The sequence below is a fragment of the Anoplophora glabripennis genome, unplaced genomic scaffold (genome assembly GCF_000390285.2).
Source record: "Anoplophora glabripennis isolate ALB-LARVAE unplaced genomic scaffold, Agla_2.0 scaffold367, whole genome shotgun sequence".
NCBI classification, from domain to species: Eukaryota; Metazoa; Arthropoda; class Insecta; order Coleoptera; family Cerambycidae; genus Anoplophora; species Anoplophora glabripennis.
Window position 1 is genome coordinate 143,503 of NW_019416474.1, and position 16,520 is coordinate 160,022.

Below are 16,520 nucleotides of genomic sequence, written 5' to 3' on the forward strand. Positions count from 1 at the left end.
TTATTTTCATAAATCTCAGTGAATTAATAATGATACTAGAGTACGACGAGTATAGTGATTGTCAAATAACTTAATAAATAATTATCTATAAATCCGTCAAATTTGTCATTATGACATTTTGTCTATTGATTAGTTACAATGAAACCAAAGGAAGATATATAGATACAACAGTTTGCTTTGTTTGAAATTCAGTTTCAACCGTGACAGTGACTATTAAAAATACTTAATACAGCACATCGACGTTGTAAAGATTTCAGATTAATCGTGAATATATGTATATTATTATATTGTAGTAATAATACAAACAAAAAGAGAGGTTGGAATTAGTAAACAGAATTTTCATAATTCAGAACTGAAATACATAATCCACGATTGTCTCAAATACAGATTGAAATATAAATAATAGTGAATCTACATCAAATTGAAAGCAAGCTAGCGAGCGATATTGTTAAATATCCGATTTATTTTGTCATACCATTGAATATTATAGCAGTTTTTATTCAATAAAATATTCACTATTTGGTTTAATCGAGACCTTAACTAGTATTTACTTACCTTGGGTGATACGTTGAGATCTAAATATAGAGGCAGAATATCCATAATGGGAGCTGTTTGGTTCAAACACATAAGTGGTAAATTAATCATATTGCGACTATATATATACTGTAAGAAAAATTGAACTTATTTTCAATCAATTTCGTTCAAGAATGTATCAATTTCTGTCCACATCCGATTGAGTGAAATTTTCCTCTATTAGTATGAGAAAATTATCAGTTTTAGTTCAATTAATATCAAAAATGTGTAAAATTATCAAATTGATCAAATTGACCAACATAGACTGAAAATGTACGCAATAATTTCAGTCAATAGATTCACTCCGTACCTTTATTGCTTTCACTCAGATCAATTTATTTGCAGTGTAAGAATCGAACAATATGGCTTAAATATAATGTACCTGAAATGAGAAAATCCGACCACTAACCTCGAAAGCTTGCTGTCTAGATCATTTTAGATCCAAAGGAAGAAAAGTTCCAAATCACACAAAAATATCAGAATATCTTTAATATAAATTAATGAAATAAGTTGGAATCTATCGAATCTGCAGAAATATATCGGTCACTAACGGAGAAGTAGTTTAGAAATTTAGCATGTGTATTTCGTTATTTGTTTTTGCAATAATAAAAAATTATCAATATTATTAATCCACAAAAATGTACTTCAGAGCTAAATGAATCTATGTAGATCTACATAATTTACTAAAATATCACCAGATCAAGTTTCATCGCTCTGTTTTAAATGAAGTTTATATAGCTTCAAGAAAAGATAAATTTTATTTGACACAAAACTAATACAGAAATGGATATTATTCACTTGAGAAATTAAAAGTATCAGATTCATTGATTACTGTCCATTCACTAAATAAAAAATATATAAACTACACTATCTTAATAACGACAGTTATAAAATTGACTTGGGTTATAGACCGCGTCGACTGGCAAGACAAGGTCAATGTAAAAAGTTTATTAAAATAAAAATTCTAGTAGGTCAACCCAACTTACCGCTTAATCAGCTTTTTGATGATTCCTGGTAACAATTTACAGTAAAATGTAAAATAATTATTAAATATACCTGTATTCAGTGTTCAAAAAATGCTTCGTAACTCATTTGTAACCGTTTATTAATAATTTTACAGTAATTGAGGCATGAACAATGTACAAGTACGTTTTGTTAAAAAAAAAATAATAGACAATTATCTACAGGGATCTACATGAATATTTACAAATTGCCAATATACATGCATTAATAAATTAAAAACGAAATAAAAATAGAAGACTATGATCTGTATAAATTAGGTATATATTACAATTTGAGATACACTACAATGCTGATTTTTTTATGTACATCGTTGGAATAAATAAATAAAAAATTAAATATACCTACCCTAACATCTATCACTGGCAATTAAATATATGTATATTTATATATAGAGTTCCAGTTTAAAGATATGTAATATCAACATATAAATAAATATGTACAAATATGACTCAGTAACTAAGTATTTTAAATTCGAAATCAGTCTTTCTTGAAGAATTTCACATAAAGTTCATAATACTGATTGTAAAACATTAAATAGATATTTTATTTAAAACTTCACTTTCTCTTAAATTGTTTTAGTACGAATAAAACAGTAAATGTTGAAACATATAAGCTAAATAAAATTCTCGTCGTATGAAATCCAAGGGAAGGAATTTCATTTGAAAATACAATGAATATGTATAGTTTAGTGCGAATGAAAAATTAATAATTTTGGTAGCCAGCAAAATCAACAAAATATCTATCGAATGAAAATTTTTAACTTAAGCAGTTCATACACAGGTGTGTATCGTTTTCTTTATTCGGCAAAGGTCACATTTAACCTCACAACACCAATGAAAAATACAGTTACATCTTTCAACTACCACAACTTCTTGGGTGCGATACCCTCGACCACAGCACATTATGTCACAACCGTCAACACCCATCGAAGTATCGTTGCACTGTCTTCCATGGGTTCCCTGAATACCCAACTTCGGGTTCTTCTCGCAGAAACCAGGTGACATCTCGTAGTAGACTAAGTCTTTCGTACCTGGTGGTTTGTGATCTGGATTGATAGGCTTCAGTTGGAAGCCGTACTTATGCTGCTTCTTCCTATTTTCTCTTTTGGAGTGGATGCTGTTGGATATGGCATTTACTTTCGGGTTCTTAGGCAGTCGATTGCTGTGGGCCTTGTTGGCGTTCCTATTATGTCCCGTGTTAGAGGCTGTTACGTGTGATGCGCCATCGAATCTATCTTTCAATAGATCCCCGATCACTCGGAAAGAGGGAAGTCGCATCCAGCAGGTTTTTACCGTGCAAGAGCCGGACATTCCGTGGCATTTGCACTCCTGCCTCATCTGCGATTGAACGTGCTGCAACAAAAAGAAAATTAGTGGTTTTAAGGTTTTTAAGGCTGGTTTTTTGGATTGTTATGTCGTGGCCTGTATACCCGGTCGTCACCAGTTACAGAATAACCTTACACTTAGGAATCTTTGTACTGCCTTTGTTATTCTCGGGCTAGGTTTTGTGGAAGCGGAGCAGCTATTAGAACCCTAAAGTCACCAGTGAACATGCCGACAGTGAAGAACGGCGAAACGTTTGGAAGCATTGAATACGACCAGTTGTAGAGGCTACTACGGAACGTCTCAGAGGATCACCATTACCTGACATGCGGTTACGTCTGTAGCAGTCTTAGACCCAATAAAAACATAAATGAACGTTAGGACGGACCTAGGGGGTTCTAATTGCTGTTAGAACTTCTAGATTCGCCTCCACAGAGGCTAGCCCGAGAACAACAAAGGAAGATCAAAAATTCCTAACTAAGGCTAAGCAGTGAAAGGTAATTCTGTAATTCACAGGCCCCGGCACAACAACCCGAAAAACCCATCGCCATGATAAATACTTATTTACTTATGTACAACAATAAATATTCTGTTCTTTTTCATCTTTTATGAATCCAGTAAAACTAATTTTAGTAACTTCAGGAAATTATAGACGTACAAAAATGATTTAAAAATACACTGATAAAATATTACTTGATTGAATTACTAATAAGATGCATTAAGTAATGACATCATTTGCAGTCAACACAAACTTTCAATTACTTCTATGAACTTAAAATGTCATTTTCTCTGAACAATTTTAACTGATTCAGTGAAAAATAATAATGCACATAATTACACTTCTCCGGAAGAGTAGTTGGTAAAGAAGTATGCAGCATTTTCATGCCTCGTAATAGGTTAGTTATGTTTTTTTTTTCAGCCTGAACCATTGCTACACTTCATTGTTTAAGAATTGTTTTTTTAGAGAACTTATGTTAATGTGTGTGTTTCTGCACCAAATCTTTTTGGATTTAGGTGCAATGTTTTCACATGATATACGATTTACTAATTATTTGATCATTTTTATGTAAATAATAATATAATAGGGGAACATAAAATGAAATATATTGAGTTTTGGAAGTACGACAAAAAATGTTTAGGCCCCCAACAAAATTTCAAAATTTTTGTTAATGAGACTAAATTCAAATAGAATTATGCATGATAAAGTGTTTAACAGCCTACTTAAATATTTCTTATTATTAGTTGCAATCGTGCGAGTTATGATACGAATGATAAATGCATTTAATTTTTTTGTTAATAAACGGTTAGTTTTAAAGCAAAAAAGTGAGAGGTAAAAGCTTTAAAATAAACCAGGCTATCTGATACCTATTTTTGAATATTTAATTTTTTATCAAATAAAAATGTAGCAAAAAATTGCTTAGGACATTCAACCCCCTCCAATTTTCTAAAATTGTTGGGAAGTTGCACATGCATCGGTAGAAAATTTGTGTAAAAATTTACTATTAATTTTTGAGTGCCAAATTACAGCCGCAATACCGTATTTTTTTGGAAACTTTTAGAGGCTGTATCTCCCAAAATATGAATATTTTATTAAAGTCATTTTTATGCAAAACGTGTTTTTTAGCTGTAGAATCCGGTACCATTTATGCTACTTCTTTTGAAAACATCCTGTATAAAATATTTTAGATCGCTTATTATATTTCTATATTTAGAATGTTAGATTTTAACCTTTTTTAATTTTTTTCTCTTTTTTTTGGTAGTTAGCGTTTATTTTTGTTGTAATAATTATTTACATATTTTCTGCACTTTACTGTTTTTGAAATAAAAAGTGTTATTTTAAGATAAGGTATTACTAAAAAGGTGCGTACTTTTTATAACCTGTACAACTACACCATTGTAAAAACATGTCACTCAAATTTCACTCAATTTTACTCAATAATGTATCAAATTCTGTTCACACCCGATTGAGTGAAGTTTTAATGTGTACAGGATGGACCAATTTCGACACTTTATACAGGTTTCCCATATTTTTGGACGAGAGGAGAATGCATGAGGATTTATATTGTATAACTATGAAGATGTACTAGGATTTCTTGAAGATTTACAAATATTTCCTTTATTAGTACCTTTACGAGTGACGGCTCGCGAAAATTAATGTGAGGTTAATTTTTGTTCATGGAGAAACATATTTTGGAAATTCCATTTTTCAAACTTCATATTGCTAGAACTTCAAATGTAACTGATGATTTTGTGAAAAATAAGGAAACATATATGTTTGTGTCCATCAGTTGATCATAAAAAAATATTTTGTAAATATATAGCCAACCTTTTTCGAGATAATTCCATCCCTTTTTTAATTTTCATTTGGCAAATTTCGTTCGAAATTTTTTCGTCTTCTCTACACTGTAAAAAATTTCGCTCAAATTTCACTCAATTTTACTCAATAATGTATTAAATTCTGTCCACACCCAATTGAGTGAAATTTTCACTCTATTACGATGAGTACAACTGAGTGAAATACATATAAGAAATGAGCGAGTTTTACTCAAATCCGAGTTAGGTACTGCTAAGTATCAATTGAGCGACTTTTGACTCTATTCTGAGTATATAAAACCAATTTAAAGTTCACTTTTTCTGTAATATGATTTAAATTTAACTATTATTGAGTAATTTTTTACTCAGACTTGGTTTTTAATTAACTAAATATTGAGTGCAAAATTAAATCACTCATAAACGATTAATTAGGATATACAGTGTTGAAATTAATTCACTTCGCGCTTCGCGAGGCCTCCTCCTGTCATGGCTGAGACCCGCCAGCTGAGATCCGCCGCCGCCGGCTAAGGACTGTTCTCCTGGCAATCACGCTTTTCTGGAGCATCTAACGGGCACCTATCAACTGTGATCGAGATTACAGAAGCAGTATGTTTGTGGCTCCATTCAAATAACTCGTAATGAGGACATTTACTCTTATTTAGGTACAAGTGCACCAAATACGTGAAGAATTTATTCAAGGAGTGCCTATATTCGAGTGAAAGTACTCAGTTTTAGTTTAAATATAATCACAAATGAGTAAGATGATCAAAATGCCCAATATTGAGTGAAAATATACTCAATAATTACACTCAATGGATTCACTCCGAACATCTCGAGTTTAATTGTAATAAATTGTAATTATTACAAATATTTTTTTGAAACAACTTAGCTAACTCTAGATAAAATTTAGATTTGGTAAATTTGCAATAAAGATATTTCAAACTCTAGACTTCAAGATTATTAGCTGAATTTTTGTTACAATTGACATCGGTTTCTCCCATCTTGTATTATGATTTAAATTTTGATTAAATATTAAATATTATGTTTACTTAATTAAGGATAATACTTTTATTAAACCATAATTCACGTTAAAAGAAATTCTCTTTGAGCTAAATGTGGAATATATGAGCCCTGTCGAATCCAATAAAGAGATGCATTAAAAGGTAGATGGTAGGTTTCAATAAATAGTGAAAAATCTGGATGGTTCAAGTAGTACATAAATATTATTTATGCACCATTATAGCATTCTAATGATGACTGGTGTGAGAAAAAGGTATGATTTATGCAGAAACTGGTCATTACTACCGGGTGGTCTTATCGAGTTATATTAAAATGCATATTAACTTGTTACTGGCCGCGAACGCCGCCCATTACTAATAAAGTGACATTCGCTTAAGGCGTTAAGTCGCTGAGTAAAATTTTATTAACATTGATGATTGGGTGCATTCTCAAAAGCGTTTCACTTAGTCTACCCGCACACGAATGGTTATTAAATTTAAGGCATAAAACCAAAAACTTAAACATATTCAGTTTTAATAAATAAATTAATTAATCATGTTCCATGGCTTAGCGTTTTCAGAAAATTTTATACAGGGTGTTCCTTAATGATATGCGAATATTTAAGGGTGTTGATTCTACATGGTAAATTAATGATAGTTTGCTTTATAAACTGTTGTCCAAAAATGTACCGTTTCGAAAATGCGGAAGGAAATTGATTAATTGATTTTCGAAACCGCTTGAGATTTCAGAGATATTTAGTACGTACGTAGTGATAGATTCGAGCAGTTAATAATGGCGCATGTTTTTCAATACAAACATAATTTTTAGCTCTAACGTGGCGTGCGTACGAGCGCTGACTTGGATATTTTTAAAGAAAAATATGATATGCCAATGGTTTTTTTTCTCAAATAAAATTATTTTTGAAATCCCGGTTCAATTCGAAATATAAGAATTCTCTTGAGTTTTTGTCCTGCGATGCGCCATTTTTGGGTAAAAAAACTTACAGAATTATTAATAATTTAATGGCAAAAATTAAATACATTATAGGTTGGTACCTGCGTGTAATGAACAACAACAATTACATTTATTTATTTATTTTTTCACTTCTCTATCTAATTGGGTGGTTTGCTACCAGTAAAAAAATAATTGGAGCAATCAAAGATCACAGAAGAATATATTTAAAGATCTTGCAAGACTTCATTATCAGGTGAACACTAGAAAACCACTTTAATTTTTTACTCTAATGCAGCTTTGTAATATAAAGATGTAATTTTCATTAAAGGTAGGAGAAAAGATAACCGAATCAGAAAGATCTCGGGTTCAAGTCTTGTAGCTGGATTATCTAGAACAACTGTATTTGCAGAGAGAAATAGGTCGCCTCGGGATGAAGACCGTTGACTTGAGTCAATGCAATGAGAGAGAATTATACCAGTCGGCGTTTGATCGTCTCTAGTCAATGAAGTTTTTCATATTCACTTAATGATAATAGCATCATCTACTTGCGTATTCAACTTCTTGATTAAACTTTGCAATTAATCTAAGGGGCAGAAATATGTATATTATCATTATCGTTATCGTTATAGTTATCATTATCATTAACGTTATCATTATCATCTTCATTATTATGTCAGATATACAGGGTGTCTCACCACGAACTCCATCGATGGATATCTGAGAAACCGCTCGAAGGATTATTTTTGAAATGTGATGGTGTGATATAGGAGATGGGACCAACTAAGTTAAAATATTTTCAAGGTCATCGCGCTTCCGGTTATATCGGAAGTCGATACTAACTTTCTTATTTTAAAAGGAACCCCCCGTATATTATTGCATTTTTGGAAAAAGCATTTATTTGTAAGTTAAAAATATATAGCATACTTGTAAGTTGAAAGAAGACATTTTGATCATTTATAAAAATAAATTTGACAATTAAAAACCTGTGACATTTGTCATGTTGATTCTTACCTGTCACGGCCAACCTAAAATATCCGAAACAAATGGAAACATCATTTCAGGAAAAAGGAAATGTTTATTCGTAAATAAAATGAAAACGACTGGGTTTGGGTATAGGGAAACTTTAACGATGTTACACTCAATTTTAGTGCAGAATGCGAATACATTAAAAAAATTAGGAGTTTCCATTTAAAAAAATGTCGAGTTTTCCAGATTTTCTGAACTTCATATTCGATTTTTTTTGACCACCCTGCATAAAAACTGGNAAAAAAGGGGTGATCCTGTCCAGTTGTACACCACTGGTTGAACCTTTAGAGCTAATATTTTAGGTAATGCAAGGCCTACTGTCATACATTATCTGTACTAAATTTTATTGAGATCGGTTAATAGATTCCGGAGATATAAACAAAAAATTTAATTTTTTTAACAACTTCAACACCCTGTATCTCTAAAACGAGGCCGTTCCAGTCCTATGTTTATAAGGCAAACAGCTATTATTTTAAAGAGATCTATCTGCCCTTGAAGTTTCCTGCATAAAATTCGGACCACCCTGTATATGTTAAAAAAAAGTTTCGAAAAGTTACGTGGATTGAAAAAAAAAATCATTTTGTAAGTGGACGTAGATTAGTTATAAGTTCATCGGTAATATTTTACTTATAGAATTAAATTTGTCGATGAAGACATTGCTGAAATTGACTAAAAAATAAACTTGAGGCTGAAAATATAGAAAAATGAAATATATGAAAATTCTTCCAGTATTTGTTGGTAGGCTAGCGATAAAAAGATCAGTTTTTAAATCATTGTTGCTAAGATCTTGGGTTCAAGTCTTGTAGCTGGATGATCTAGAACAACTGTATTCGCAGAGAGAAATAGACCGCCTCGGGATGAAGACCGTTGACTTGAGTCAATGCAATGAGAGAGAATTATACCAGTCGGCGATTGATCGTCTTTTTCATATTCACTTAATGATAATATGCATCATCTACTTGCGTATTCAACTTCTTGATTAAACTTTGCAATTAATCTAAGGGGCAGAAATATGTATATTATCATTATCGTTATCGTTATCGTTATGGTTATCATTATCATTAACGTTATCATTATCATCTTCATTATTATGTCAGATATACAGGGTGTCTCACCACGAACTCCATCGATGGATATCTGAGAAACCGCTCGAAGGATTATTTTTGAAATGTGATGGTGTGATATAGGAGATGGGACCAACTAAGTTAAAATATTTTCAAGGTCATCGCGCTTCCGGTTATATCGGAAGTCGATACTAACTTTCTTATTTTAAAAGGAACCCCCCGTATATTATTGCATTTTTGGAAAAAGCATTTATTTGTAAGTTAAAAATATATAGCATACTTGTAAGTTGAAAGAAGACATTTTGATCATTTATAAAAATAAATTTGACAATTAAAAACCTGTGACATTTGTCATGTTGATTCTTACCTGTCACGGCCAACCTAAAATATCCGAAACAAATGGAAACATCATTTCAGGAAAAAGGAAATGTTTATTCGTAAATAAAATGAAAACGACTGGGTTTGGGTATAGGGAAACTTTAACGATGTTACACTCAATTTTAGTGCAGAATGCGAATACATTAAAAAAATTAGGAGTTTCCATTTAAAAAAATGTCGAGTTTTCCAGATTTTCTGAACTTCATATTCGATTTTTTTTTGACCACCCTGCATAAAAACTGGAACATTTTCATATCAAATCCGATAAGTTAGGCCTTCCCCCACAAAATGTCCAATTTGCAAAAAAGAAATAAACCTGGGCTTCCGGAGAAACTAAATTTTGCTGACAGTCTGCATATGTTACTGTTTGCCAAAAAATCAAAATATCTCGGAAACGGTCAAACTTAAGTATGGAGTGTGCTATATGTTTTCAATTTAAAAATAAATGCACTTTAAAAAATGCAATAATATACAGGGGGTTCCATTTAAAATAAGAAAGTTAGTATCGACTTCCGGTATAACCGGAAGTACAATGACCTTGAAAATATTTTAGTTTGGTAGGTCGCACGGCCCGTATCACACCATAACAATTTCAAAAAAATCCTTCGAGCGGTTTCCCATGTATCCATCGATGAAGTTAATGGTGGGACACCCTGTATTAAAAAGAAAATTCGTAGTTTTAAATAAACAGAAAGATCCCATAAATAAGTAAAAAGAATCTTACACAAAGTTAACTTCTTTTTCATTACATTCGATGTATTCGTCATTCTCACATTCAGCTTCATAATTCTCAGTCTTAATAGTATTTTCACATTTGCAGTATTCAAAATAAAACAATTTCAGTTATGTTTTTAAACTATTGAACCACTTTTTTCTTCTGTGGCCTAAAGATAATGCTCAAATATATTAACATGACCATTTTCAGGATTGCAGTACCGACTTTTTTATTCATGATTCGTGTGGAATAATGGTTTGAGTTGTAGATTGTAATTGTTAGTTCTAACAAAACAAGTCAGAGGACAAACTAGGTTAGCATCTCTAATCATATTTATAATGCTAGTTCCATATCACAAACACATTTTGAAAGTCGAAAAAAGCATAAACTCATAGTAATATCACTTTTAGACTACTAAATCTGGATAAAGTACGATTTGCAAGTTTGTTCTTCAATTATTGTAATATGTTACAACCGAAGAAATTATCTCGTTCAATCTAAATCATTTCAAAGAAAATATGTAAGCAAAATTAGACCAGCTGATATTTTGTAAGTACGATACTCCTTAATTTATTGTACTGAGTTTCTGATTGCAACTAATGGATGTTAAGGAGAATATAAAGAAACTATAACTGACCATGATCATATTTACTGCAGTTGACTCTCTGTTACAACCGACACAAATCTCCTCTAATTAAAAAATTGTAATTTCTTAAGTACAACTAATGGATGTTAAGGAACATATAAAGAAACTGTAACTGACCATGATGATATTTACTGCAGTTCTGTTACAACCGGCACAAATTTCCCCTAATTAAAAAATTATAATTTCCTAAGTACAACTAATGGATGTTAAGGAGCATATAAAGAAACTATGACTGACCATGATCATATTTACTGCAGTTTTGTTACAACCAACACAAATTTCCGCCAATTAAAAAATTATAATTTCCTAAGTACAACTAATGGATGTTAAGGAGCATATAAAGAAACTATAACTGACCACGATCATATTTACTGCAGTTGACTCTGTTACAACCGATACAAATTTCCTAAGTACCTATGAAACTTATTTTATAATAGATATACCAAAAATCAAGAAAGGTAAGACGTTTTTCATTCAACGTTTTGACATTTAATGAGCTCATTTAAAATAACAAACCGTAACAATTTACCCGTACTTTCATACTATTTGTTGAATAAATACAAGCTTCTATTGCACTCGTGGTACAAAAACATTTGGAACAAACCGAACCCAACTCAGTCCATAGTGAGAGACCATAAATGTGAGGAATGAATAACAAATAAACAAAAAAGCAGTCTCTTTGTTTGCCGACCAGTAGTGGGATGGATAACGTTTAATAGCCATGTCTACGGTTTTGACACATCTCCCAGAGGTGAAATAAAATCTAATTAATCCGATGCAAGGCCTTATAAAGTGATTTTGCTGGGATTGTTTCCTCGGGAATGTCGATAGCGATCTTGCGATATTAATTTACAAAGGCACGTTCGTCTGGAATTATGTACCTGTCTATCAGTGTAATAAAATTAAAATTCGGTGTATGTAGCGTGTAAAAGCGGTGCGATACGATGTAATGCGGCACCCTACGGGGCACAGATGTCTCTTAGATGTGCAAGAGGCTCCCTGCGGAGGTACACCGTGTTACACGGATAATGTGCCAGTCTGAACATGTGTTCTTGGCCGGTATGGCCGTACGTGAAATCACAGAAAATTACTATACGATAACGACTAAATACCGACTGGCTTTTTCTTCGCTTTTACCATAGACGTCGTCGATTTGAATCGTGTTTTGCAAGTTAAATATATGGACGTTACTGTATGCTATTTTTCACTCGAATGTCTGGGAAACGGAGAGGAGAGGAAAGCTGCCTGTCTTATACAAAGTGGCACAAAAACATAAATTTACCTCTTAATAAGATGTATTCACTCTATGGAAAAAATATACAAAACAACTGTTAGAAAGCCGGTACGTGCAGCGCTTGCACGGGAATGAGGCAGGAAAAAATTAGATTTATAATTTAAGGTGCGTTCTGTCATCAGATTTATCTTCATCCTTAGGGTTTTATTTTATTTATTAACTTAAGGAAATAAAGTTATCATTCTTAAAAAAAAATTAGAAAATATTATTTTCCCACACCCAATTAGAAATCGTTTAGGGAATTTGACGAAATTCAGTTCTACGAGTAATAACCAATATTTAATTTTCAGTGGTAATTTTTTCCATTTTAGGTATTTTAGCAACATAACAATCATACAATTCATAAGTAAATAAAAGGAAAATTTGTTCACTGAATGGTTCAATGCTTTATGTACTTAGCAAATGTATAGCAAAATTATGATAAAATTACTGTTAGTATCTTTAGTATGCAGGGCGCGGCATTAGTGCGTCGAAGTACGATATCTCCTTTATTATAGAAGATATCAAAAAAAAATATTTAAAATTATTTTCGTATATACAGGGTGTCCGGTAAGTACCTCCTAATCTCTCGGGAGTGTATAGGGGAGGTCAAAATAAAACTAGTCCTTCCTATAATTTTTTTTTCCTAATGTGCCCCCTAACGGAGTTATGGGGGGTCAAAGGGGTACCTAGAAATTAACGTTTAGGGTTATAACTTTGAAACCACCCTGTATATTTTAATAAAATTTTCGTACGTTGTATTACACATGGAGCTCTACGATTTGATGCTAAAATCAACTTTTTGCTATTATCAGGTGTCCAGAAACGGACTGGCCCTATCACAATTTTTCTCAAAATTTTGACAGAAGTAATTTTATCAAACTGAAAATATTATTATTAGATACTCTGAAGGTTTTTCTTTAAAAATGGTACTCTTTATTTATTTCGAAAAAATGAACGGTTTGCGAGATAAATCGGTTTTGAAAAAAATTGGTAACAAATACAACAACAATTAAAATTTATTTTTTTACAATAAAATCATTCCCGCTAGTGCCAGCCTACAGATTCACCATAAACATTTACTGGTGGTGAATTAAGGGAATGAATAATGCCGTTTCTTGTAAAATCAACATCTATGACCAAAATACATCTACAAATTATTATTGCTCTTGTCTCCATGGAGTTCTTTTCTATTGTTTTCGTTGTTAGACCCTGTTGATTTTAAAGTACTTGTCAAAGGCGCGTGACAGAATAAAAATTCAATTTTATTGTGGTATTCGTTTTAAGCCGTTAGAAATAACATTTAAAAATGGAAGAATATTCCTGTGCAGAATATGCTGATATGCACCTAATTTATGGGGAAGCATTATGCAACTCCGTGGAGGCAAGAAGACTTTATGAGGAAAGGTTTCCGGGTCGACATTTGCCGAGTCCAAAAACTTTTGAAAGAGTTGATCGTAGTTTAAGAGAAACAGGTAAAAAAAAATAGTGAAAAACGTTAGTGAAACTAATTTCTTCCGAATCCTTTATTTAGGAAGCTTTTTGCCACGCCGTGGTGGAGCAGGAGCCCCGAGGAGAGTACGAGACCCTCATGTAGAGGAACAAATATTGGAAGACGTTGCTAATAATCCTTCAAATAGCATAAGGAAGCTTGCGGCGCAAAACAATGTTACAAAATGGGCTGTACATGAAACTCTGAAAGAACAATTGCTTTACCCGTACCACATCCAAAAAGTACATGCTATGTCTCCAGATGATTATCCAAAAAGACTTCAATACGCCAATTGGTTTTTACAGCATCATATTCGGAATCATAATTTTGGTACATCTATTTTGTTCACCGATGAAGCAGGTTTTACAAGAGACGGCATAATTAATTCGCATAATCTACATGTCTGGGATGAAGAAAACCCTCACGCTTTAGTTCAAACTCGCTACCAACAAAGGTTTATGGTGAATGTGTGGGCTGGCATTATCGGGAATCATTTGATTGGTCCATTTATTCTGGAGCAAAGACTTAATGGTGCTCTTTATTTGCAATTTTTAGAGGAAAATCTAAATATTTTGTTAGAAGAAGTGCCCCTTCAAATAAGAACTGAAATGTGGTACATGCATGACGGTGCACCACCCCACTTTGATCGTTTAGTACGTCAACATCTGACGAATGTTTTTGGTGATCGATGGATAGGTCGAGGCGGACCTGTATTATGGCCACCTAGGTCGCCCGACCTAAACCCATTAGACTTTTTTCTGTGGGGTCATTTAAAAAATAACGTTTATTCAACACCCGTAAATAGTAGAGAGGAACTTCTGCTGAGGCTAACACAGAACTGTGACCATCTCCGCAATAATCACGGAATATTATTTCAAGTGCACCGGGAAAACATTCGTAGGATTAGAAAGTGCATTGAAGTACGGGGTGCTCATTTTGAACATCTACCGAAGTAACATTTAGGTACCTTTGTTCATTGTTGAATGTTCTTTGTTGCATGTCTTGTAAGTAAGTTATTTTTCAAATGTTATTTTTAATTGGTCACTACTTGCTCATAAAGTATAGCCAACCCGTTCAAAGATTTCTGGACTTGATAAAGTTAAAGAAATTAAATGCATGAAATAATATGTAAAAAAAATAAATTTTAATTGTTGTTTTTGTTACCAATTTTTTTCAAAACCGATTTATCTCGCAAACCGTTCATTTTTTCGAAATAAATAAAGAGTACCATTTTTAAAGAAAAACCTTCAGAGTATCTAATAATAATATTTTCAGTTTGATAAAATTACTTCTGTCAAAATTTTGAGAAAAATTGTGATAGGGCCAGTCCGTTTCTGGACACCTGATAATAGCAAAAAGTTGATTTTAGCATCAAATCGTAGAGCTCCATGTGTAATACAACGTACGAAAATTTTATTAAAATATACAGGGTGGTTTCAAAGTTATAACCCTAAACGTTAATTTCTAGGTACCCCTTTGACCCCCCATAACTCCGTTAGGGGGCACATTAGGAAAAAAAATTATAGGAAGGACTAGTTTTATTTTGACCTCCCCTATACACTCCCGAGAGATTAGGAGGTACTTACCGGACACCCTGTATATAGTTACGTATTACTAGGGCGAACCAAACATACTATTTATTAAATGGGACACCCTGTGTATATTATTTCAAATTTAGATTAAGCTCATCTCTCCCATGCTTCCAATATATGGTTTAATTATGTTATACAGGGTATTTCTATTGTATACGAGAATCATTCCCATTTCAGCGTTCTGTATACCCTAAACAGAACAACTTAACAATCATTTTTTGCAGGCATAACTTTTTGATATTGGTACAGTTTTACGAGAAAGGGCTATTTCTTTATTATTGCAATAGTTGCATATAGGGCGAGCCAAAACTCGAGCACACAATTTTCTCAATTTTTTTAAATGAATCACCCGGTATTTTATTTAAAAACTGAAAATATACTTCTTTATTTTTAAATTCATATTATACAAAGTTGGTTACGAAAATAATTTTAAAATGTGTAGTTTTAAGTTGGCTACAATTTTTGTAAATAACTTTTTTGATATCTTCTATAATAACGGAGATATCGTACTTCGACGCACTAATGCCGCACCCTGTATGTAGTTTGTGTGCTTTGGAAAACATACCATAAATTTAGGAGCTTAGAATATAAGAATACAAGACGATTTTTTTCTGTGAACCATGCATCTATCGTCTCTATTTTTTTATATATGAAAGAATATATTATAAATTAGACATATATTTTCTGAAAAACAGTGAAATGCATTGAAACAGTTAAGTTTTTGAGAGAGCTATATAAGTTACTGTTGTTAGTGTTTGAACATCCGCTAGGGGTCGTTAGTTACAATTTTTCTCAGTGACATTTTATGACACACCTTTTTTGAAATTGACTGTTCCAAAGTCGACCAGCTTTTATTCTTTAATATAGGTTGCCACAAGGGTAGCTCCCTTGGATGAAAATATACTAATAATCCTCCAGAAGATTTCATGAGTTCTTCTTCTTCTTCTTCTTCTTCTTCTTCTTCTTCTTCTTCTGTCTCATTATAAATGAAGAAAAGTGTTTTTTCCAGTTTATTATATTTCAAGAATTAGTTGGAATATCTAATTAATATTTCAAGTCCGTAATTGAACCAATTTAATACTAATTTGGGACACCCTATACCTCTAAAAATTTATTTATTCGTAATCACCGATTAATCAGCTCCTTTTTC

The 16,520-nt window shown here is 32.3% G+C and overlaps 1 protein-coding gene across 4 annotated transcripts in view; it reads right to left on the reverse strand.

The window, feature by feature from the left end:
* Positions 1-2,235: 2,235 nt before the first annotated feature.
* The window catches only part of LOC108909122 (protein Wnt-1), a 46,037-nt gene continuing 31,752 nt past the window's right edge, over positions 2,236-16,520 (reverse strand). Inside the window, exons 4-5 of one of the 4 annotated variants that reach the window (XM_018713359.1) lie at positions 2,766-2,948; positions 2,236-2,681 (exon numbers count right to left, since the gene is read on the reverse strand). In XM_018713359.1, coding sequence (XP_018568875.1) covers positions 2,367-2,681; positions 2,766-2,948 — 498 coding nt within the window. In that variant the 3' untranslated portion in view covers positions 2,236-2,366. Of the gene's footprint in view, positions 2,949-16,520 lie in introns of all 4 variants that reach the window. The other 3 variants (XM_023454647.1, XM_018713358.1, XM_018713360.1) reach the window with 3 other exon arrangements.